At 52.3% G+C, this 24,652-nt stretch overlaps 2 protein-coding genes across 5 annotated transcripts; one reads left to right on the top strand and one right to left on the bottom strand.

Annotated features, from left to right (window-relative positions):
- Positions 1-83: 83 nt before the first annotated feature.
- On the top strand, positions 84-11,633 carry sphk1 (sphingosine kinase 1). 3 transcript variants are annotated; one of them, XM_003964526.3, is made up of 5 exons: positions 87-787; positions 5,188-5,337; positions 6,821-6,915; positions 7,555-7,670; positions 8,216-11,633. In XM_003964526.3, exons 1-5 carry the CDS (start codon positions 361-363, stop codon positions 9,123-9,125), a joined length of 1,698 nt encoding a protein of 565 aa, XP_003964575.2. In that variant the 5' UTR covers positions 87-360; the 3' UTR covers positions 9,126-11,633. The 3 variants fall into 3 exon arrangements, with proteins under 3 accessions (XP_029691777.1, XP_003964575.2, XP_011602134.2); XM_011603832.2 differs by lacking the exon at positions 87-787 and adding an exon at positions 4,039-4,240; XM_029835917.1 differs by lacking the exon at positions 6,821-6,915 and having other exon boundaries at positions 84-787; positions 7,555-7,633.
- Positions 11,634-14,489: 2,856 nt separating this feature from the next.
- fam83ga (family with sequence similarity 83 member Ga) lies at positions 14,490-24,584 on the bottom strand. 2 transcript variants are annotated; one of them, XM_029835912.1, is made up of 6 exons: positions 22,016-24,584; positions 21,008-21,175; positions 18,996-19,120; positions 17,167-18,923; positions 16,598-17,136; positions 14,490-16,025 (listed from the first exon to the last, which is right to left on the bottom strand). In XM_029835912.1, the coding sequence occupies exons 1-6, from the start codon at positions 22,466-22,468 to the stop codon at positions 15,600-15,602; spliced, it is 3,468 nt and encodes a 1,155-aa protein (XP_029691772.1). In that variant the 5' UTR covers positions 22,469-24,584; the 3' UTR covers positions 14,490-15,599. The 2 variants fall into 2 exon arrangements, with proteins under 2 accessions (XP_029691772.1, XP_003964574.2); XM_003964525.3 differs by having other exon boundaries at positions 16,598-18,923.
- Positions 24,585-24,652: the final 68 nt, after the last annotated feature.

The following is a 24,652-nucleotide window of genomic DNA, read 5'->3' on the forward strand; positions in this document are numbered from 1 at the left end:
ATTTTGCTAAAATTGGCCTCCTCTTACTTCGATTTATGTGGTTAAAAAATTACACAAAAAGAGGAGAACTGGTTAGATTTGTAAGATAAAACATCTTGGCCGGGTCAACTTTAAATTAGCTGAGTGATTGACGCCACCTGGGGTCAGAGCAGGCGCGCAAAAGTGTTCCGAGGAGAGCGGAGCGACACTCCTCCATCACTGCCATTCCTTGTTTCGGTCACTAGGGAGAGACTCTGGACTAGGAAAGATGCTGTAAGACACTCAAAGAGTCCCACGGCAGGCAGGCACAGGCTCACAGTTCGCAGCGCACCGCCAAACGCACACCGGCCTGCGGGACGCGCCGCGCTCTCTCCGTCCGGGATGGAGAAAGACGCATCTGAACCGGACCCATCCCGCCACCGGAACGGGCCGGTGGGCGTGTTGTACGGGGAGTTCACCGACATGCTGAACGACAGGGTCCGGTACTCGGTCAGCTTGACGGAGAGCGCCCTGTCCATCCAGAAGATCTCCGCGTCACCCGGCCGGACGAAGGTAGTGTTTCACCTGGCGGACTGTGTCGGCTGCCGGGCGCACGGAGGGCCGGACGGCGCGGACGCCGGGGCCTACTTCACCGCCTATTTCTACCCGTTCAAGAGGCGGTGGATGAGCGCCGGGGTGGCCCGGCAGAGAGTGGAGCAGTGCTTTCGGGTCGCGCTGGTCCAGGACCCGGTCGCGAACCTGCGGGAGGCGGAGATGTGGGCTCGGGCCATCAGGGAGGCTTCGGCGCTGCAGGCGCCCCGGAGAGACGGTGAGTGGGGGAAAGCAGCCCCTTAACATGGCAACCCGCAGGTCATCGGTGTCTTTGGATGCAACTTTGCGTGCGTTCTCCTCGCGTGCGCGCGCGTGCTTTTGTTTTTTTAACTGCAAGTTTCAACCTGCAATTCCCACGATCCATCCTGTTGCTACAAACTGGTCCGACGTGGTGCACACATTCCTCCCAGTAACCTGCTCCACCTGCCCCGAAAGGTGATCAGCAGCCTCTTTCATGGAATTTGGAGCACAAAAGAGCTCATTTACAGGCTTTAAATGGCTCAACCCTCCCACCACAACACCGCAGGGCCTGTTCTCCATCCCGCTTTTCTTGTCTGTCTCGTCGGGTTCCGTCGTCTCCCTCTGTTTAAAATAGCCGTGTCCTCGGCTTCCTTCGTCTTTCCAACCTCATTAGCGCCTCTGTGCCACCCTGGGACACCACCAGAGAGTAATTAACGCCAACGCCGCACGAAAAGTGTTTATGTGGCTGATTCTGTCAATCATCTGGGAGGAAAGAGGTACCCGGCTGTTGCTCACGCCAAATAATTGGATGCAAAAGCTCCACGTCGGCTCCTGTGGCGTCCCCCCCCCCAATTCCCGGTTCACATGAGAGGCTGTTTAAAGTATGAAGAGAAGAGGAGCTCCGGATATTTGACCTGACGGTGAAGAATCGGGAATGTTGGACGGGAGGACATTAATGGAAGGAGGTCAGGGGCCTCCAGGTGCAGGAGGGGCCGGCGACGAAGAGGAGCGTCTTCCTCTGTTCTCCAGCCAGCTCCAGGCGCCCTGAGGTAACCTGAGAGCATCACCAGGGCCCGCCCATCAACGCGCTGCCGCTCATCAAGCGGATCATCTAAACTCTCTCTTTTATTCTATTTTGTCTCTTCTCCCCCTCCGCAGCTCAGCTTCCCAGTCAGGACGCGGCGGCATCATTAATGGATGAGCTTGTTTTAGCGTTCCCGGATCGGGGCCAGCCAATAATAAAGCATTTAGCAGCATATTTGATGTGATGCAGCGCCCGCCCTCACCTCAGCGATACTAACTCACCCCTTTTGGCGTATTTACCCCCCCAGTTAATTGCGCACCACCTCAGCTGGCCGTGCAGGAGCAACGGTTGGATGAAGAGCGCCGGACAGGCGCCGCTCCTGATTGATGCTGAGGCGTCGAAGGCTGCAGAGCCTCAGAGGCTGTTTCACTTCCAGTGAGGGTTCATTGGAACCAATGAGCCGTGAATAATGAAGCGCATACGCGGCGATATAGACCCCCCCCCCCCCCCCCCCCCGAAGAACCTCGGTGAGATCACAGGCAAAGGGAGGAGTTGATGGTTACCGGGTCTGACTTTACTCCAGCCGTCTCCCGGGAGACCAGCTGCATATTTAATGCTATTCGCTGTAGGTGGCTGCTTGCTTTTGATTCCGTTAGCGCAATATTCCGAAATCCGCAAGCGGCTGCCAGCCCCAGTCTGCAGCGTTGGACGCCGGCATAAACCTCCCCCTCGTCACCGCGCGACCTCTGACCCCCGCCGCCGCAGCATCTCGGTCCCCGAGGAGCCCCCGTCCCCGGTTCGCTGACAAGCGGCTGCGATGGCCTGTCAGCGGCCGCCGCCTCTGGCCTGGCGACGCATCAGCGGGCACCGGGGCTCGTGCGCTCCGGAGCGGGAACAGACGCTCCGACCTTGGAGCGTCACCTGGTTGACAGTCCCGTCTGGATGTGGAGCCGCCGCTGAAGGACGCCGACACGTCCCACGTGTTTGTTTTTCCCCCCGTGAGGCTTTTCCGAGCTGTGTAAATCCCACCTGCGCTGAAGGGGCAGCAGTGTTCAGGAGCCATCGGGATACTGATGTGGCGGCGGGATGACGGCTCATCTCCGGTGTGTGTGTGTGTGTGTGTGTGTGCGTGTGTGTGTGTGTGTGTGTTTGTGGAAAATGTGGACAGGATCTGTCTGCAGGTTTTAGCCTTCATGTCACAGACTTTACACAGACACACACACAAACACACACACCCTTATCCCTCCAAATCGATCTTCCTGACACACACGGCAGGCGTGCATTGGTTCTGCTATCCTTGTGGGGTCTTTTCTGTGCAGCCTCATCAACAATCTTCGTGTTATTATTTTTAGAGTTGTGTTTTGCAAACGCTCCCCTTCCCCACTGTCTACATTTGTGCCTTTTATGGTTTGAACATGATCAGAAGGTGAAAACGTAACAACTTAAAACACGAGAGTGGGAGAAATGATAAATTAAAGTCGCTTTCATTATTTTTTCCTAGTAATTATCTGACCATCCTGGATCTGCGTCACCATCTAAAATCAGTTAATGACATGCAGTTTTCTCCTCATACCAGCCTTGTTGCTCAGATTAAATACCCATTTTCATGCGTATATCTCCCATTATTAAGTCTAATTAAAGTAAATGTAATAAAAGTCCCTCCACCCCCTGTTTTCTGGGCACATTCAGGTTATTTCAGGCCAAGTTGCTGTTTTTGCGGCGGTTCAAAGACCTGGGGACACGGGGGCCGCTGCTGGTGCGAGCAAAGCACACGGAGGGGGAAAAGAAACGAGCTAAATTCCCACGTGAGCCGCGGGAGGAGGATGCAAACACGTTTGTTGAGTGTTGACATTTGAAGGCCTCCTGTGGGTTAATGCAGGGTGTCGGGGCTGTTGAGCCCAGCATACTTGAGTGTCAAAAGGCTGTTTCCACTCTGTTCTGGACGCCTATACAGCAGCTTTTGTCCCTCAAAGCCACATTGTGTGCCGACACAATAGCTACCTTGTATTCGTGCGTGTGTGTTTGCGTATGGAAGCCGGGGATCACATCTGCCCGTGTGTTTTCACACTCCGCCCTCGCTCTTCCCGAAGCGTTTTGCACCTCTTTCCCCGAGAGGTTTCGCTAACGTCTCCTCGCGTGAGTCGAGGTGGCCGGTATATGACAGCCTCCCTCCAAACCCGCTCGCTTTTTGGGCCGCTTCAACTGTGCGAACAGTCATCGCCCACAGCTAAAAACTGGTGGAAATTGATAGTTTCTGCCCTGGGCAAACACCAAAAATAGCCTCTGCCCACTCTGATCCACTCAGACTTGCTCTCTGGTGAGTCTGTGTCTATTTTAAAGGTCAAGGACGTCTGCAGAAAAAGCCAGTGGCTCCTTTTGCATTGCATCAGAACCAACCTGATCACCGGAGGAGGTGGAGGAGCCATCTCTGCATTGGCTGATGGGATATCGCAACCAGAAAATTAGAGTCATTTAAAGCCACCACCCACAGCTAATTTTTGCCTCCGTTTGGATATTTCCTCCTCGGAGGGAGATAAGACCGACACCAGGGGCTCGTCCGAAAACTGCTATAGGCTAATGATATGTTTGAGCGCAGTGATGCTACTTTAAGATCAAACATTTAGTGTGTTTTTTAGCATCACATGACTTTGGAAAATTCCTTCCACTGTGGAATCGGAAGCTGGGGTAAGCCCACAAAACCACCTCTGCTCGGTTTATTCTAGGAATCATCTTCCGTTTGTTTGGATGCAAGTTTATGAAGGCATCGACACGTCTGTCCCACTCTAACGGGTTTAAAAAGCAACAATATCACCATTGAAAGAGAACTTTAACAGCCTGTTACGCAACAGGTGCAAAAACAGCCTCGACGGTAGCCAGCACTGGTATTTACTTACCCCCGCCTTCAAATGGAACTCTTAGAGCTGTTTACTTATGTTGTGAAGTCATGTAGGGGAAACTTACTTAACCTGTTTATCAAAAGTTTGCTTGTTCTCATGTATAATTAGTGTTTTTACAGGCCAGCCAGAAGTAAACGAGTCCAAATTTTTAGTGTCCACAGCCATGGAAGTGGTGTTTATCTTGCATTAGCCAACCTGCCCTTAGCTTAGCCTAACAAACGGTTGGCAAATAAATATCACCGGTTTCTTGGGTGGAACTCACAAAACCAGAAACTCTTAAACATGTATACTATCTGCTAACTGGTTGCTAGCTGCCATTTCAGCAGGCGCAGTGTGGTATCGTTGTATTAACCCAGCTTCCACATGTTTCATTTATTACTTTTATCATTTATTGACAACTTCCATCTAACTCGGTTATTGTATAAGTTTATTTTTATACCTCCCCTTTTCCCCCAACCTGATAAAGACATCTGAAAGGTAAGCCTAGCGTCCCAGCTATGAAATGCCCTCGAGCAAAGTGCTAAGTGCAGATTTCTCCCTGAGCAACAGGAGGATGTTCTCAAGAGTCTGAATAAAGTGTCACTAACTATTAATAACAATTAATATATTCCCTCTGAAGCACGTTAGTCTGGATTTGTCAAATAAAACTGCACCTCACCTTAGCATTTAGCCTCCCTCTATGCTAGCCTTAATCTGTAGACTGGTGGTCTCATTTCCGCCCTTGCTCACGTGCAGGTGTGGTGTACAGCGAGGTGCGTCGGCCCTGCAGGGTCATGATCCTGGTCAACCCTCACAGCGGCCGCGGCCAGGCCCTCCAGCTCTTCAGCGGCCACGTCCAGGGGATGCTCACCGAGGCCGCCGTGCCCTACAAGCTCGTCATCACAGGTCAGCGGCGCTCACGCACGTACCGCAAACCCTCATCCTGGTGCATTCCTGATGTCATCCAGATTCCAAACTCACACACTCACACACACACACCCCTGAAGATGGAGCTCACGCACACTGAAGTTCATTAAAATCATGTTTCAGTCTCTCCGGCTGTTCCGCGTCTGCAACGCCGTCAAATGGCGGCGGCCTTCGGCGGCGTCTGCCGCGCGACGCTGCTGCCATCACAGGCGCTCAACTCCAAGTGAACCTTTTTGGGAATAACAATGAGCTGTCAGGAAACGGGGGCAGACTTCAATGCCAGAGGAAGAGGGAAGCAAAAACACCACATCATATGGGTTTTTAGCTCCCGCTTTAGCTCGACAGCTAACGCCGCCTGACAGAACCGGCGGGTTCTCTTGTAACCGCGGAGGGAAAGGCTGTTGTGTTTGTTCTGCTTGTTTACCCCAGTGCTGACGCGCGCGCTTCTGTTTGGACTCCTGGGGCTTCGAGGAAGGTCGGCGGATGAATAGAGATGAGCTCTTCTTGACGTCGAGGAAGAAAACAGGAAAGAGAAAGGGGGGGGGGGGGGGGAAATGGGTCGGCGACAGACTGTGCTGAGATGGTCAGGACCAGGAGCGAGCGAGGGGTTTTCGCCGGGACCGCAACGCGTGTGGCGCAGCCTCGCCCCGGGGAGGGCCGTGTTCCTGCGGAGGCTCCTCCTGTGTCAGCATGTAGCTTCTACATACTGTATGAAGCCTCGGCTCCGTCCTCACCCTGGGCGACCTCCCAGCACGGCGCCCGCAGAGGCTGCAGCAAGCAGGAGAATCGATGGAGCCCGTCCGAACCGGTCCCACGTCGAGGTGGACCGTGGCCGCGACGCGGGGGTTAGCACGTAGCATCTGTAGCCCCGCGGCAGGGCGGCCCTCTGCCATTTGAAACATCAAAGGGGTCATTTCGGCCTCAGCTCTGCTGACGTCGTCACATTCGCAGAGCGGCGACGCGTTATAGATCTGTTACACGCATCCATCATTTAAGGTCCACACACTCATATCTGCCCAGAGTGGATCAATAGAGGCAGGGGCCCGGCGCCGCCGCCGTCGCCGCCTCCGGTTCCACGCCGGTTGTTTGCCAGCAGCCTCTGGAGCGAAGCTCCGGCACGCCCGGAGTGCTGACTCGGCTCCGAGGAGCAGCTCCTCCTCTAAAGGAGTTCAAGCTTGCTTACTTCGTGATGGCACAACCCCCCCCCACGAGCTCACAGAAGAGCAAGCGCATTAAGCGCCACTTACGCTACACCGCGCACGCTAACCTCGAACACGTGCGCACACGCTGGCGAGCCACAGATGTTTCCGGGGCGTCTAAGCCCCGCCCCATTGGCCGCCGACCACGCGGAGGGGGAGCAGAACCTCTCTGAGTAATCCCCCTCCCCCTCGGCGCGTCTTCTGTCCCCTCCCGTCCTCGACCCGGTTTGCATTGACATTTGTCCTTCTCCGTGTTTGTCCAGAACACCAGAACCACGCACGGGAGCTGGTGAGGAAGGCCGACCTGTCGCAGTGGGACGCTCTGGTCATCATGTCGGGAGACGGGCTGCTGTTCGAGGTCGGCGGCGCTTTCAGCGCTAATCAATAAACTCTCTCTTGGGGTTCCACTGCAAACGCAGACACTTAAACGCACCGTTTCAGCTTCGGCTTCGTTTCCGCAGGATTATTCTCATTACTGTTGTTATTTTCTTCTTTTTTCATCAAGTAGCACAACATCATTTATACAACCGCAAACATTTCTCTCCTTTAATGATTTAATCCTGTTGGAGGAAACCGGATCAGCGGGCCTGGTTTCTCCCTAAAACTCTCCGTGTGCACGTTAATCCGATTTATTTCTGTAGTTCTTTTATATCTGGATGGGCTGAAACAAAAGGGAGCGCTGTCGCCTGAATGTGAGCGGGCGACAATAAGCAGCAGTGGAAACTAGCATCAGCCCAGGCTAAAACTCACGTCATTACTTATTCCTACGTTCCTGAAGTGCACGTAAAGGCATCGGACCTGATCCGATTCCTCCCAGGTGCTCTTTTATCACCCCTCTGTTTTACCATTTCTTCAGGTTTATTTTGGAATAATAACCCTCATTTCAACTCTGTCGTCCGTGACTGGACCAGATTCTTGATGTAGTCACATGGACTCTCTGATGGGTGCATATGCAGCACCCTGATGTGGCTCCTTTGCCCTGTTCTGTTCCATCCAGGTGATCAATGGTCTGATGGACAGGGAGGACTGGGAGCAGGCCATCCAGACCCCTCTGGGCATCCTGCCGGGGGGCTCAGGTAACGCCCTGGCTGCCTCCGTCCACCACTATTCACAGTGAGTCCGTCTGCTAATGAGCTATTTAAATGCATGAATCAACAGAGAAAGAGAACATTCCTCCTTTTACTCTAAAAAAGGGATTTATCTCCTTGTTCTGTAATTATACTGGAGGGAGGGGGGGTCGCTGAGGTCATCTCAGGCGGCAGATAACTCAGAGGGGCGATGTCATGTGTTTAGGAGCAGGCGGCGCTTCCGCCATTGTTCCTCCGCAGGTTCTGGGAGACGGAACACAGGGACCCACTTCCAAACTGTGGCTGGGGCTGAACTTCAGCACCTGAAGTCTCCTCCTAATGAGCCCGTTTGGCTGTTGAGACCAAATGCCACCAGAGGAACTTTTATTTTTAAAAACCTCGAGCGCTTCCTTCAGAATTACCAAGGAAAAAGCATTGCAACAACCCGGGTCCCTAAAAAGGCACCTAGTCTGGGGGGTCTTTTCATAGGGGGGGGGGGGGGGGGGGGGGGGGCTGGAGAACTGGGTGGTGGAGCACAGTCTTTTACCCGGGGAAAAAGGGGCTGGGTTCACGTCATCATCTCGCCCTCAGGTCTCCTCCGGCGTGGAATGAAGAGCTGCTCCTCAGCTGCGGGTTCATGCTGTGCAAAGGTCTGGTGGGGCCCCTGGACCTGGTCTCCATCCACCTGGCCTCCCAGCAGCACCTCTTCTCCTTCCTGTCCCTGGCCTGGGGCTTCGTGGCCGACGTGGACATCGAGAGCGAGAAGTACCGTCACGTGGGGGCCATCCGCTTCCTGATGGGCACGCTGGTGCGCCTGGCCACCCTCCGAGTGTACCAGGGCCGGCTGGCGTACCTGCCCGTGAAGGAGGCGCCGAGATACCCCAAAGGGAACGCCAAGGCCGTCCACCCCCCCGCCGCGCCCCAGCGCCCCTCCCTCTGCTCTTCCCTCCCGTGCCAGCAGCTCCCGAACGCCTCTCCCAACCAGAACTCCCACCGCAATCACACGAGCGCCAACTCCAACCACAACAGCATCGCCAACTCCTCCAACAACGCCATCACCACGAAAAGAGCCGAAGCCCAAAGCGGCGGCAGATCCGGAGCGCCGCCGGACTCCCTCCTCGCCGGCCTGGACCAGCCGGTCCCGGAGGGCTGGACGGTGGTGCGGGAGGAAGACTTTGTGCTGGTCCTGGCCATTTACCAGTCGCACCTCGCTGAGGACCTGTGGACGGCCCCCGGCGCCAGCGCGGACGACGGCTTCATCCACCTGTTCTACGTGACGGCGGGCATCTCCCGTCCCGCCCTCCTGCGGCTGTTCCTCGCCATGGAGAAGGGCGCCCACTTGGCGTGCGGCTGCCCTCACCTGGTGTACGAGAAGGTGAGGGCGCTGCGGCTGGAGCCCATCTCCCCGCAGGGCATGATCACCGTGGACGGGGAGATGGTGGAGTACGGGCCGGTGGAGGCCCAGATCCACCCGGGACTCGCCAGGCTCGTGTGCGGATGAGCCCGGAGCGTCCGACCGTCGTTCCGTATGCTGTGTTTTCAGAAGTGCCAAAGATGTTTTATTTGCCTCGAAAATGTCTATTTTTTCTACTGAAACCACAGAATCTCCTATTTTCCACTCGATCCGGTCCCCGCCGCTGCTGGCTGGTCCGAGCTCAGAGCGAGATGGGGGGGGGGGGGGGCGCACGAGAGCAACATTCACGTGCGTTTTAGTGCAGCGGAGCGTGTGCGTGAGGAGGTTCGGCACGCCGCAGCTGAGGAGTGCATTGTGCACTCCGCTGTCTGACCTCATAAGCTCCACACATGAAGAGAAGCACACTTTATTCCAAGCCCCGCCCCCTCCCGGCGGCGCAGCGGGCGGGCCTACCATCCCTCTACGGGGGGCCGCGCTTCCTTAACTGATGGAAATCCTCCGGAGAGGGATTTGAATATGGAAAAACACAAATCTTTAATCTTTGGAGAGGTTATGTAAAGAGGGAAAGTCCAACAATGCGGATTAAGATCTGGCAGCAGCGTCTGTCCGGTGGAGCAGAGAGCGGCCCGGCCCGGCCCGGCCTGGCCCGGGTCACCTTGGCCCGGGTCACCTCGGCTCACCTGTCCACACTTCTGCACACACCACACGCTCTCCCTGTTCCTTTCCCCATCCCCCATCCCTTGCACAGAGATCACACACACATCTCTGCTGTGCTCCATGGGGGGGGGGGATGGGCGGGATGATGATGGCGATTATTGCTTCTCCTCATTTAGTGAACTTCTCCCTCTTTGGATTGATCCTCTCTTAAAGCCTAAATAGGCCCTAAATATTTGGATTTACGGCCTCTGTATTGTGCACATGCCAGCCCGGTCCACGGAGGAGCGATCGATGGCAGCTCCAGGAAGCGTGGCGTTCTGTCAGCGCTGTGGTGATGAGCATTAGTGCACCGGCCTAGAGGGGAGCCTCTCACACACACACACACACACACACACACATACACTCTCCATCTCCCTCACACCCCAGAGAAGGAGACCAATTAATTGGGTTGGATGAAACGCTAATTAAAAGCTTTTCCATGACTAACAATCCAGTGGCTGCAGCAGTCATGTGGGGGAACGGCTGAAATCTTCCCATTCCCAATCATCAAGCAGAGGAGGGTCTCCTTAGGGAGCGTGTGACAATCGGCGGAGCGCTGTCTGAACGCAGCGTCTCACTTTATCTGCATGGACAGGCGGACTGCTGCTGGTGTGCAGGAGACGAGCCGCTGTAAATAAATAAGCGGCCGACTACTCAAAAAGGAAGCTGAAGGATCCGATGTTTTTAGACCTGATTTTCCTCATCTCCTCGAGTGGTTCAGTGGGATATCCTGCTGTCCTAACGAAAGAAAAACAACCCCCTCACTTGACGTTACACTCCCTCTTTCAGTTGCAGTCCTTGAAGTCGCCTCTTCCATCCTCGATAATCGCTGCGGTGCCATTTCTTTTGCCTTTATTTCTGGGATTTCCACATGACTTGTACTGTATTGAAGTCTAAAGTATCCGTGTGTTTTCTGTGAAGCTGCCTGGGAGCTGGATGCTTCGTTACCTTCTCATGAAATTGCAGCCCGCTGAGGTGTCTGAGCACCGCCTCGCGAGGTCAGGCATCAGCTATGCAACTGCCTTGTCATGGCTGCAGGAGCGCGGGGCGGGCGCGCCCCCTGCTGGTCGTCCCTGCGCACGACAACGATGCCGGGGGTGAAAGGTGTGGTTGCAGCGGAACCCTCCAGGCCTCCACCTCGGTCCCTTCTCCTCTGCCCCTCCTCAGCCGCTGCATTCTTCAATCATGCATTAGGGTGACCATAATCCGTACTTGAAAATTTGACCTTATTGAAGCACAAAGCTGCAGACAATATGAGTGTTGGTGTTTTTCCATGGGGCTACATGTTACTGTTAAACTGTTTAATCCACAGGCTGCTTTAAGGTCGCAGCAGCTGTTATACAGATGTTAATATTTGTCTTTGTAAGAAGAAGAAAAACCGTTTTGTAACTTATTTAGCAGTTGTGTCTATTCGTGTGAGCTGCAAATATTCTCAATGAAGCTTTTTGTGATTTCATGTCATGCAGTAAAAATCCCACCAATCAAACGCCTGACGTCAGCGACAGAGCGGGGATGAATGTCAAAACTCCAGTTCCCCCGATTTTCATCAACCGGTTTAAGTGCAGTAGATGATGTGTGGATGTGTGTAAGCGAAGAAAGGGTTAAACAAGCTTCTTCAGAAAGTGCCTTAGCAATGACCTAAGATAGATGTTAAAGCTGTTGCACTGGGAAAAGAAACATGATCACCACGTGTTAGCAGTGAGGGACAAATCATTGTGTTGGTGTCACACGGATATCATATCTATGCTGAAGAAACGCCCTGCAGGCCTGAGCCTGTCGACCTGTGAAATAAGGAAGCGTTGCATCCATTGCATTGGCTGTTGACGATCAGATATCCTGCGTTTTTGTAATTTCTCATTAATACTTATTTTTAAAAGATAATAAACATATTCAAACAGACCAATCGCTCCTCTCTGCCTGGTTCATTCACTCGGATTTTTAGATGATCTGATCCAGGAGCAGCGATGAGTCTTATTCCGGAGCAGCAGGGAGGGGCGAATCCAGGCCCCCAGCTTTGCGTCCTTCCGGGCAGAAACTGCTTTCACCAAGGGAAGGGGATTCATTTATTATTCATGTCTCTAAAACATCTTAGTAAAATCAGATTCGTGATTTTCGGATGTTCGTGATTCATTTGTAAACGTTTCCGTGTATCGGATGCAGTGCACTTCGCATTGCTGCCCACTAGGGGGAGACAAAGGTCGCCTTTACGACCATGGCGGAAGAACTGAGGTCATCTCGTGTTGGAATAACTGCTGTTTGTTATTTACATAAAATGCAAATGTGATCACTGGATTCCACAAGAGTTTGAATACCGAGTATACACCGACACCTAAAAACCCCCGTAGTATAACGCATAACTTGAGAACCTTGTTAAATTCTTACTTCTAAAGATTTCATTGTCACGCTTTTATTTGATTTCTATTTTACATGCGTTCTGTCTGAGGGCACCAGCAGGACCAGATCCTGCTGTGTAGCGTACATGATCGTACTCTTTTATTCGGGACTATTTCAGTCTTGATGAGCTCCGTGGGCAACAATGGCCTCCACATCCTACACTATGTCAAACCTGATGACGGTGGAACAATGAAGCACCGTCTCATCTGGAGAGGAGCTGCATGGGTAATTAGGCGAGGACATGGCTCTGCAGATGAGGATGGATCCCTGCATCTTCCACTCCATTAGGAATGTCTGGGAAAACTGCTTCAACCCCTGGATAAAAGGCAAAGGTAACCCTCCACAGGCGACTGTGCAGGTGGAACACTGAATCTGCTCTGGATGAATTAACGTTCCTGTCGTGGGTTAATGAAGCTGCGCCCAGAGACGCCCCGTCCGTCAGCGTCACCTTCCCCGTGACCTTTTCTTCCAGGATTAATTAAACGTCGCTCTGAATATCAGCTGCAGACCAGATGAGGTGACTATTGGGCGTCTGTGTCTTTTATCGCCCTTTTTTCATTCCTCAATAGAGAGATAAATACTGTTTCCTCCCAGGACTGCATCACAACGGCCGCCAACGCCAACCAAACCTGTGCACCTTGAACACATTAAGGAGTTTTAATAATAATCCCTCGTCTGTTCCAATGATTTGGCTCTCAACACCTGCATCCCACCCCGAACACCGAGCAGTTCAAGGTTTCAGACAATATTCGTGAGTGGTTTGATGAACACGCCTAATTTTCATTAATGCATGTTTGCATTGTATGCAAGTTCATCCAGAATAAACCCTCTACACAAATGTAGGATATGTGTAAATAACACACATCCAGGGACAGAGTCACCTGAGTGACGTGCAGCTTTTGTCTGCACGTGTTCCTTTTAAACCCAAACACTTGTGCATTCGTCCTCTAAGTGGCTCTGACGCCCTGCCAGCTGCTATCATGGAGGAAGTGTTGTGGGGCCTGCGAAGGACGGCAGGCCTTGAGAGAGCTGCCGTCCGTGGCGACCGCGGCGTCCACCGCACGTTCTTCCCCCGAGGACAGACACACAGGTGATGAGACCGCTGTGCATGCAAGTATGCATGCGAGCCGCCGCCGCAGATCTGTGGTGATTCTGCGTTGGTGGTTTCTCTCCCTCTCTCTATGGGGGCCCGACGCCCCCCCCCCCCCCAACATGCTGGGTGAACTCCACCATCAGTATCACAGACTAATGTCTGTTATTATTACCGTATTATTACACCCTCTCTTCTGTAAGGTCCCGGGGCTCCACAGATTGTAACAAATGTTGTTACAATGTTGCTAACTGCTGCAGCTAACCTGCTTAATGTGATAAAAGGCTTCCACCGGACCTTATTAGGGAAGTAGGGAACATATTCAAATGACAAAGTTAGGAAAAGGAGGCGATGAGAGAACTGAGTCATTGACTGAGTCCAGCCAGGCTAATACGATGCTTCATTACTCGCTGGGCCGAGTGAGCGTGAAGCCACAACCATTAAAGTGTGACTCACATCCGCGGCTCCTAAATCTGTTCATCTGTAGGGGAAATATGATGCACACTTACGTGACTGTGAGGGGAAGTGTGTGTGTGTGTGTGTGTGTGTGTACCTATACCGTCATTTCGCGAACTGTGGCCCCTGAGGCTCAGCGGGATTGTGACACGATCATAGATGAGCTCGGAGGCCTCAGCCGAAGGGAGATTAGGATGAGTGCAACACGCCACTGTGCATGCGTGCGTGCGTGTGTGTGTGTGTGTGTGTGTGTGCTCAGTAAACAAGCCTCTCATCTCCATATAAATAGCTGGAGGGAAAAGTGATGGCTTCTATTTCAATGAGTGTTTGAATGTGTTTGATGTTCTATTCTGGGATGGGGCCAGAATCACTATCAACCAGTGAAATGTCATGAAAAAACACTTCCACGACTGGTGTGTGTGTGTGTGTGTGTCACCATAAATGTGACACCAACAGGCTGAACACACACCTGTGGTCACTGGACAGGGCTCTCAAAGCATTTTGCTAGCATAAAAGATAGCGATAATTCATTAATGATTGATAGTAAATGAAAGATGTGACCTTTGAGGCGTCATTTGCAACTTTTTGGTGGCTCAAGACGAACTAGGAAGCTTATTTTCGGAGAGCAACGGATGCTAACGATGATGGAAATGTTGAGGAGCAGCAGTGAGGAGCCTCTGCTGTGCTAGCGGCTAAAGCCCCGACCCCCCTCGGAGTGATGGAGAGCACACCTGAGGATCGGAAGCAGCGCGTTCCAAATGAAGAAGTGGTGCTTATTGGGCAGAAAGAGCATAAGAAGGACGAGCTGATACATCTACCACTGGTACAAAAATACTTTAATGGTCCACAGTGACTCATTAAATCTCAACGTGACCTCAAAACCTGCAGGTGATCCCAGTCTCCTTTCACTCCGGGAAGATTTTCCCTGCCTTTGAAGAGACTTGAGCAGTTTCACCATATTTCCTTCCCTCACGATGTTTCCCATCTTTGCACGATGTTTTAAATGTTTCCCCCATTATCCAACCGCCATTCAATACGTCTAAAATGCTGTTAATCAGCATCTGAATCCTCAATCACCCTCGGGAGGCTAAAAACATCCGGGTTTGCAAATCCACATCATTAAACATAATCCCAGAGACAATTTCCAAAGTAAATCATTTCCATGAAGGATCAAAGAACGCACCTTTACATGTATATATTTACAGAGGTGTATGCTGGGTAATAAATAACGTCAACGTTAGCCAGTAAATGCATGAAGCCATGTGTGAGATGAAGGTTCCAGCTGCTGACATTCCAGGACCAGGTTCAGCACATTTCCTACAGAAAGCAGCAAAGATGAATCCTGGCGGAATAATTATCAACCGTGCAGCTGCGAGGCTCTTTTCTTCCCATTCTTATGCTAATCCGGGCGCTTGGACGCGTCAGAGGCAGCGCCAGCACGCCGGGCCGCCCCGCTGATGCTTCTGAGGCCGCTCGCCACTCATCCAGCAGGAAACCCAACACGGAGCTTCCACAATGGCTGCGATTCACAGAGGAACGCCGCCACCTGGAGAAAATGGCAGCCACCATCTCTTCATCTGAGCAGAAGGGGAGCGTTAGTCCTGTTCTGAGGAGAGTTCAGGAGGCCAAGGAGCAGCTGGAGCTGAGGCCTGAGTGAGGGTGGAGACCGACCAGGAGCTCCACGTGGCAGAGCACCGGGGCGGAAACTGGAGGCTTCGGAGAAGCAAGAGGAAAGAAGCAGTTTCCTGTTTCATGAGGATGAAGATGAGCAGATCTTACACAGCGAAATCATCGGTGATCCAGCGTCAAAATCAGCCCCGAGCAGCTTCATCACATTCACAACACAGCTCAGCTAGCACCTTTGGGTCCAGGACGGTCCAGGACGGACTTCCTACAGTCTGAGGAGGGCGGCCCACGACCCCTGACTAGCCGCTGCTCTTGCGTGTCTTCGTGGAGGAGCTGCCGCTGCCTCTTTTGCTCTGTGCCGGCAGTTTGTTAATCTTCTCCTTCAAGCTGTACAAATGGTGAAACGTCGAGCTGAGGAGAGTCTTCCCGTCCACTCGCCGCTGCGTCTCCTCTGCCGGGAACGTCGGCCTCTGGGAATCTGGATGCGGCCGCGGCGCCGCGGCTAGCGTGTGGGAAGTCTGGAATTGCGGGATGGGGGTTTTAGCGTGCCGCTGTCTGGGTTTCGCCGTCTGCCTTTGACCCTCTCCTGGCGGAGGAGGTTTAGGGGGTCTTCCAGGAGACTCCGGGTTGTCTGTAACCCTGGGAAGGATTCCGTTTGGAGCCTGGATGGTTCGAGGGGAGGGTGGACCTGCTCCTCTGTCCGGCTGGAGTGGAGTAGGAGACAGCTAGGACAGGAAAGAACACACGTCATTGTGCTGTCGTTCCAGAGGACCGGACCGGAATCATCCGCCCTAAAGGTTAGAAAGGAACGCCCTAATAGAGCCCACCACCAGCTGATGGGCCACGTTTAGAGAGATCACTGGGATGGTTGCCTTTCATCGTCGCTGCCGGTAATCTTGCACGACGGGCTTAAACACGCCAACAGCTCCTCGCCGGGCTTGAGTGAACAACCGCTAGACGCACAGCTCGCAGTGGGCTGAGCGGCGCGTGAAAGAGGGAGGCCGGAACGGGCGCGGGGGCATCAAAGTTTCATGCTCATAAAAATTGCAGCTGGCGAGAACGTGAGCAAGCGCCTGATTGAGTGTGTCACTTCGATTCAGGCGGCCTCTCTGCTCAATAATGAACAACGGTCGCGTGTTTTGGCTTAGTGACGCTCTGCTGGTGCACAAACGCACACGAGAGCACACAAAACCTAAAAAAAACACAAAACCTATCTATCCTAGCTAAGATAGATAGCTAGCTGGCTAGCTAAGATAGATAGCTAGCTAGACAAATAGCAAGATGGATAGATCGATACCTTCTGTTCCTCAGTTTCTTTGATCCCGCCCCTCTTTGATCTCTCTTTGATTGCATCTCTCTTGTCATTCCGGGCCGTCACCTTCTCTTCCCGCGTGTCACCTGTGGATGATGGTTTGGACTCGCTGGTTCCTCCTAAGTCATCCAGTCTTGGAGCCTTTGAAGGGCTTTTCCTGCTCTCCTCAGGCAGCACCTCTGGCAGAAGGCTGCCATTTTTAAAAGGGCCACTTGTCGAGTTTCTTTCCTTTTCCTTTAGCTTGACCATTTTGTCGTCGAACAGGGACGAAAGCGATACGCTAGGCGGCTCATTTCTGGCCGCCATCTTCTCTCCACGCCTGTCACCTGTGGATGATTCTCTCCTGTCTCGCTCATCAATATCTGACCATTGGAAAGCCTCGTTAAAAGGGTCGTCGCTGCATTCGTAATACTCGTCCGAAGTGGTGGAGAGGGTTCTGGAGGAGGCGCACTCGTCGCTGATGTCGGAAGTAGGCGTGCGGACGTCTGGCGTGCGGACGTCTGGCGTGCGGACGTCTGGCGTGCGGACGTCTGGCGTGCGGACGTCTGGCGTGCACGCCCCGCCGTCTGGTGCGTGCGGCCGTGGGTCTGGAGAGGGCGCCGACGGGGTGCGTCCTGGAGGGGACGGAGGGGGCAGTTGGGCGTCCGGGAAGCCATTCCTGGGCGGGACGTCCAGCGAGATAGGGGGAGGTTCCGAGATCTTGGGCCGGTTCAGAGCTGCACCGTGTGCTCGGGTGCAAGCACCAGCGAGCACGTTTGCTTTATCCGGTGCAGGGCTGAAACCTTCAGTCGGTGCCGTTCGGGGCGTTTCCTGAAGGGCGTGTCCACCGGAGAGCCTCATTTTGGGTTTCTCCGCACTCTTCCTGTTTGCACGTGTCACTTCCTGACAGCCGAAGCCTGCCACACCTCTTTCCGTGCTCCTCCTCCCTGTTGCAGCAGCGCTGAAATCACCTGACCTGGACGCCTGCTTGGATTTCGGTTTCTCTTTGACAACTTCCTGGATCACCGTCTCCCGGGAATTCCCAAGCACCTTGTCCTGAGCCCCACCGGGCTTTCCTTCCCTCACGGGTTCAGCACAGTTCTGGAGTTTCTGGGACTCTTCTACAGGGCAACGGTCCATCGCTGCAGCAGGTGTGTCCTGGCCCCGCCGCTCCGCGCCGGTCTGCTGCCCCCTGACGATGCTGACCACCTGCTGCTTCTGGCCGTCCTCGTGGACGGCGTCCTCGATGACCAGCTGGACCGTACGAGGTTTTGGGACCGGAGAAGACGAGGATCCAGGATTTGGAGGAGATTTGAGGAGAGGAGAGCTTGAAGAACACAGTGGCGCACAGGTGGGAGAGGAAGAGTTTGGGGTGTGGAGACCGGGGGTCATTTTACTGGCGTGCACACCTTCACCTGAGCCGGTGGGCTCACGGGTTAGTGGTGAGGTTGGTGTTCTGGTGGAACCACTGCTAATCACGTTACCGTCACCCACGTTAGCGCTGGATCCAGGAGGGATCGAGGACTGAAGTGGAGTGGTGGGTCTTAGTCCCTCGCCGCTGGAGGCTCCGGGCGTGCTGCTGCTGACATCCTGTTCACATCCACGCGTTCTGGCAGCCGTAGGCTGCATTTCCCAGCTGGGAGTGTTGTGTTCAGGGCTCCTGGGGCCACCAGGCCGTGCGCGCCCTTCCCCCCCAGCTGGGATCGTATCCTGTGCAGCAGTGAGCTGCCTGGGCTTTGCCACCTCTGGCAAAACCTCCTTCGGAATGCTGATCGGACTGCTGAACCTGATCACCTTGCTGGTTTCGAACATCTCCGACCTCTGCAGGTGGGCCTGGACCGGTTTGCTGGTGTCCCGAATGTTAATGAAGCCAATGACATCACCGGGGGGGTCGGGCTCGGGCCAGGTCGGCAGGAACGTTATCAAACACACCTTTTCCAGACTGGACAGACAGGGGTGGAGGGGAGGGGGCTCTTCTTTACCTGCTCCCCTGCACCTCTTCTTCTTGGGATCCTCTGGATCCTTTGAGACCTCTTCACCGCCGTCCTGGCCAGCGGCCGGGGGGGCGCTGGAGATGGCGCTGGTGCCGCATAAAGCCAGAGCGTATTTAGGGCTGTATAGTTTCATGGCAATAGCAGAAGAGGAGGGCGCCACCGCGGGGGGCGGCGGGAGGGGATCCTTCTCAGGTTCAGGCTCCATGGCAACCTGGCGCAGATCAACCCAGCTGGAGTTCGCGTAGAGGTGACGGAAGAGCTTGTCGAAGGTCTCCACGGCCTGGCCTGTGACCACGGTGACGAGGCTGCCGTCGAGCCGCGAGGACATCCAGGTGAAACTACACGACAACAAAGACAACAACGTTTGACGGCTGTGGCGCGACACAAGGAGCCGGCAGCAGGACGCTCACCTGTACGACCCAGAAACAGCTTTGTCTCCATCTATGAACATAAAGCGGTGTCCCAGGCGCCCCCTGACCCTGGTGGAGGACCGGGTGTAGAACTCAGACCCTCCTGCGCAGCGAACACGAAGGTGCTGTAACACATGGAGAATGATGTCATTCCGAAAAGGTCCAGACGGAGAAGTGGATTAAGGATGCTGGATAACGGGGCCACGGTGGGAAACTGGAGTTACATCCTTCCACGGTCTCAGGGGTTAAGGGTCACCCGGGTCCAGAAACGCCCTCTTTTGACAGAAGACTAAAAGAATGTATCAGCGAGCTGCTTCCTTGATGGGTGCTAAACACCCCTGCAAGATATCACATGCAGTTGTGCCTAAAAAACCCATTAGGAACTCCAGGAAGAGCACGTTCGGCGGATCTCCGCATTCCTAAGATCCACATCTGTGATTCAGGCTCAGATTCTTACCTGTTGAGTCCCTGAGGCCGGCACCGCCCTGTCTCCACATGTGTCGAGGTCCTCTTAGTGCCACTCAGACTTATTTGAATTTCACCTCCAGAACATTCCGGGCTGTTATTCCACACATTCCTCTTAAGTCAAGGTTGCTATGCTAAGCTGTGGTCAGGCGTGTGCCCGTTCTGACTGCACGTAGCACGTCCGTAAGGTGATATGATGAACGGGAATAGTGCAATGTTGTACGTATCTGATGATACAGCCTCGGTTTGCCTGCTTGTGTTTAATATCCCTGCGCATTCCGATGCCGCAGCATTAATCAGCCTCACGCAGACGACACATTCGTCAGTTTCATCTGTCACACGGAAATGTGTCACGTCGCTGACTTAGCATGGAAGTAAGATGATTCCAGGCGTTCATCTGGGCTCACTACACCTCAGCGTTCCTGACCTGCAGGTCACATGACCGCCACATGACGCTCTGTGCTTTTCGCCCTGAAATCCCAACGAAACTTTATCGGCAATCAGTAGATGTTGCAAAGACGCGGTGACCTGATCCATTCACTTGAACTGGTTTAAACGGGCGGCTAATGCCCTTTACTGTAGATCAGTCCTGGAGAAGCTCTATTTATGTATATGGATGAGATGCAAATATTTAACAGGCTGCCTGTCCTGACTTCAATGGTCTTTCTTTAAAAATAGAAACGGTAAATAGATTTGCATTTATATGGGAGTGTTGTTTTTTTTTTAAGCTGGATCAAATCCTCAAAGGAGCGCTGTGTTTACGTCATCTCATGATCCCGTTTTTCATGACTTGTTATTGGACTGGAGCCCTAGAATCATAACATTGTCAGACTGGTTGCACGACTTCTTGCTAAGAATATCCTGAAGCTGTTAAGTCCTCCAGTGGCGCTGAACAGGGAGCAGGTCTGGGAGTCAAACGGTGTCAGGTGGGACATCTGGAAGGGCAGTAACCAAGGCCTGATGGGATGGCTTAATGTCACTGCTGACGTGGCTGACATGGCTTTAATGGCATGGTTGAGTTTGCGTTGCTCATCTGAGTCCAAACTGTTAAGATCGGAATCTTGGAACAAGCAGCCACACGGTCAGAGCTGGCTCGTACAAGCCAATGTGTTCAGACGGCTGGAGTTAGTTCACACCAGCCTATAGACACTGAAGCTGGATTTAAATGCTGGAAAATCCAAAATAGTTCAGTTTACTTGTGTCTTGTCCTGGAGAATATTCCAGAAAGAGTTCATACGTCTCTCTCATGCTTTAATGCATGAAGCCGCATACTGAATGATGCTGGTTTATAAGGCTCTCCTCGACTTGGTCCCTGCCTGTTCATGCACCGTTATTTTATGCAGAATAGAAAACCGTTATGATCAAATGACACTTCTGCATCTGTCTGCACCTTGAGTTTGGACTGGAACGGAGAAAAAGCCTTGAAATTTTCAGCCCCTATTGCCTAGAACACCCTCCAATCTGAACTATGAATAAAGGACCTTATTTCACTTGAAGCCGCTCGCTGTGTGTGTGTGTGTGTGTGTGTGTGTGTGTGTGCGGCTCACCTTAAGGTGTCCGGTGTGCATGTTGGCCCTCTGACACATGGACAGGAAATGGGGTAACGCTGTGCGATCCAACAGGATGTAGACCGAGACTCTCTTCTTGAAGCCGACGTCCAGCAAATCGCGGAAGATATCCACGTCCGTGAAGACGTCCATCACCACGGCGATCACCTGGGGAGGGACAGCAACACCAATCGCACCACATCGGCTGTTTACAAGGACTTGAATTTACTGTCAAACTCTTCTGTGTGCGACACATTATCCTTCTCTCTCTTCACAGAAATGCCCATGTTTAAGATATTTATGAGGAAATAAGAGACACTGACTGTTACTTTAGAGTTAGATACACAAATTAGCAAGTGAAAAGCAGAGTAATGCCATGAAATTATTCTTCTAAATCAGAAATAAAAGCAATAGCATCAACAAAAAGTTGAGGTTTGAGGTTTATCTCTTATATTACAGCTGTTAAATATCAATATAGTTTTGTTTTGTCAATTAAATCCCTTTCTCAACTAAAGCCGAGCACCCGCAGGCTTTTGTGGTGGTGTGAGAGTGAGAAGCCGCTTCAGACTTCCACTACTTTTGCACCTCGGTGAAATGTAGTTTCATTGTAACTGTCACCACAGACAGTCGCACGTTCAAACAGATGTTGCCTGCTTGGGTTCACACCCAATTCATACAGTGTCTGTCACAACCGGTCTGCGAGCCACGCTCATTCTCTGATAAACCAGTTTAATCGCTGTGTACTTTAGTCTGACAGCTTTTCCCGGTCAGGCTCTGTACTCTGACCTCATGTCCACTGTCAGCCATGGCATCTGCCAGACAATCCTATAAACGTGTGCCGGAAATGAAAAGTGGGGGGGCTTGTGTGTGTGCATACAGATGTTTGTGAACATCAATAGAGGCATTTAATAGACTTTTCATATGTTCACAATGACAAAACATATCTTGAAAACCCGCTGGTGGCGTGCGAACCTCAGGTGAATGTTTACTTTGGAAGCGTTGTCATACCTTCTGCGCCTGCGCAATCATTCTCCTCACAACTTCTTTGATGTGCGCCTGGTCGCCGATCGGCGGCTGGCAGTAAACGGTGGCGCGCGTCACCCCGCGGTAGGACTCGCTGTCCGGCCAGCCCAGGTCCATCTGGGGGACGGAGGTGTCCGACAGGTCGGGCCAGTAGTGCAGCGACAGCGGACGGTCGTCGTCCTCGGCGCTGTCCGGGAAGAGCTCCGAGTCTGGCTGATAAGGCTCCGCCAGAGCGCGGAGGGTCTCCAGCTCGGGGTCCGAGAGGAAGCCCCGCAGGTCGCGAGATTCCAAGAATTTAAAAAACGCCTCGCGACCATGTCGGAGCAGGGTCTCCAGCGCGAGCCGCTGGTCCTCGCAGTACAGGAAGTCTGGTTTGGACTCGTTGATCCGCGGGTTGACGTGGTTCTCATCCAAACACTGGAGTTGTGACAGAGCCATGAGACGGAGAAAGCTGCGAGCCCCGAGTGACCAGAGCTAGTAAAATAACACGTGTCCCGTAACCAACCACACTTCACGTGCTGTACACCCGGCTGCCGACCATGGTGCCCGAACCACCGGCCACTGTCAAAGCAAACTGAACATGTCAGGCCGGGGAGAGAGAGTGAATTCCCGCAGCACCGCCCCACAGGTGTGTTCCCTACGATAAAATACGCGCCTACCCGCAGAAACACACGGAAGCTGGAGGCTGGGGCGGCGCGCGTGGGCTCGCGCGGGCACGTAGCCACTTACTTTGTCATTATCATGTCTCAAATTGAAACAGGGACTTTTTCAGAATCGTTGGAGATAAATCCTAAAACCCTGCACACCAAGCCTGCGATGGATGTTCTGCATTTAGTTACATGTTTTAAATTAGACAAGCAGAAATAAAGAAGTGACAAACATCAGTCATATTATCTTAAATAATCACACAGTGATAAGTGGATGAATAAGCGCCAGTAAACTGTGGGATAAACAAAGGAGGAAAACAGTTGGGGAATTGAACGCTTATAAGCCACATCTTTGCTCTGTTTCAGTGTCTGGACCATTCTTTCCTCCCACGGACGAAATGTCACATGAAAACCATTAAAGTTTATTGGGCAGGCCTGTTTAATCATGTCCTGTAAAGTCATCGAAGCAGGTAGCAGAGATCAAAATACAGCCTTCTTTCCCATGGAAGGTATTTAAGTAGCTTCTGAAGTACTCAAAGACAACACACCCTTGAACCACTGCCAGATCAAACACACAAACCTAGATCTTTTTTTAAAAAGGATATTTTAATTCTCTCATTTTAACCGCAAAACATTTTCCTAGATAGCGTCGCGTGAGCCGAGCCGAGGTCTGCCGCCACATGACGAGGAACCTTTGAACTTCACTGTGGGTGCCTGGCGAAATGTAATTACGACAGACTGTCATAAGTTTATAAGGTTAACGAGGACACAGATAGAACAGGTTGCGGGTCTGATGTGCCCAAGCACCTTAACGACCATTGGCTCCTTGATTTGCCCAATGGCAACTTTTGAAGGAGCGCTAGGCTTCTGAAGCAGTAAACGTTACATTTGTCACTCTTGGTCACGCATGACCGAGTCGCAAGTCTTACTGACTCATCAACAACCAAGTGCCATATTTGATTTACTGACCTTGGCGTTGGCAAAGGGCCATGTGGCCTATTGTTGTGCCTTTGTTTTACAGGGCGTTCGGCTGGTTCTCTTGTGTCTGTGTCCTTTGCTGCAAAGGCCTAAATCGGTCAGTCAGATGGGTTCAACTTTGTGTTTTTTTTGTTTGTTTGCATCTCCTGTGTGTATTTTTACTGTCGAGGATATTTGCATTTGTCTTTTATTTCATGTCCTGACTAAAAACCTGTTCCCGATGGAACCACTGAAGAGACATCTTTCAGCGTTGTGCTGACACCATCACAAATTGTTAAGTGCTAACTAGCCTAGCTCAAGTGCTGGTAATCAGCAATTTGTTTGATTAAAGCTAGCTAGTTAGATTGGAGAGATGCACTACATTGTGCAAGAGTTTTTGTTCTGACAAAACAGGGATGCTTGCTGCCAGTCCACTTTTGATATTTGTCACACGAGAAAGCAAATGTGTGATACATCATTTCAACTGCCATGCCCACACCCCTTTGAGCGTGGTTCTAAAATAAAACCCTGTCGTAATCTGATTCCAAAGTGAGACACGTCCCGACCGGATGGCAAGAGCGTTCAGAGTCTAATTATTTCAGACAGAGGCAGGCTAACGCTAGGAGTTATTTCAGGTGAGCTACTTAGCAGCAGCTCATTTTTCCGTGTCTCTTACCTATAATCAGAGGATCAGTGACAACATATCAGAACCAAAAAGAGGCAACAGAATCTCATGTAAATAGGAATTAGACTAAGATGGTTGACGTCCTATGCTGGATCAGAAACTGTTTAAACATATTTCTCATGAGTTCACAGCGCCAGATATGTTGCCAGTTAAGAGCTGTTAACACAGAAACAACCTATTTGAGATTCATATCTACCGGTTCAACGACTCTCCGAGTTCCCCCTCCGTTAACTAGATTGACTTTACCAACCAACAAAATGATTCTGGCGTGTTTGGTGACGGTGATTCCTCCATTATCGCAGTAGTTTCACAACCATCAACACTGATCTGAAA

This window comes from Takifugu rubripes, chromosome 5 (assembly GCF_901000725.2).
Source record: "Takifugu rubripes chromosome 5, fTakRub1.2, whole genome shotgun sequence".
Lineage (NCBI taxonomy): Eukaryota > Metazoa > Chordata > Actinopteri > Tetraodontiformes > Tetraodontidae > Takifugu > Takifugu rubripes.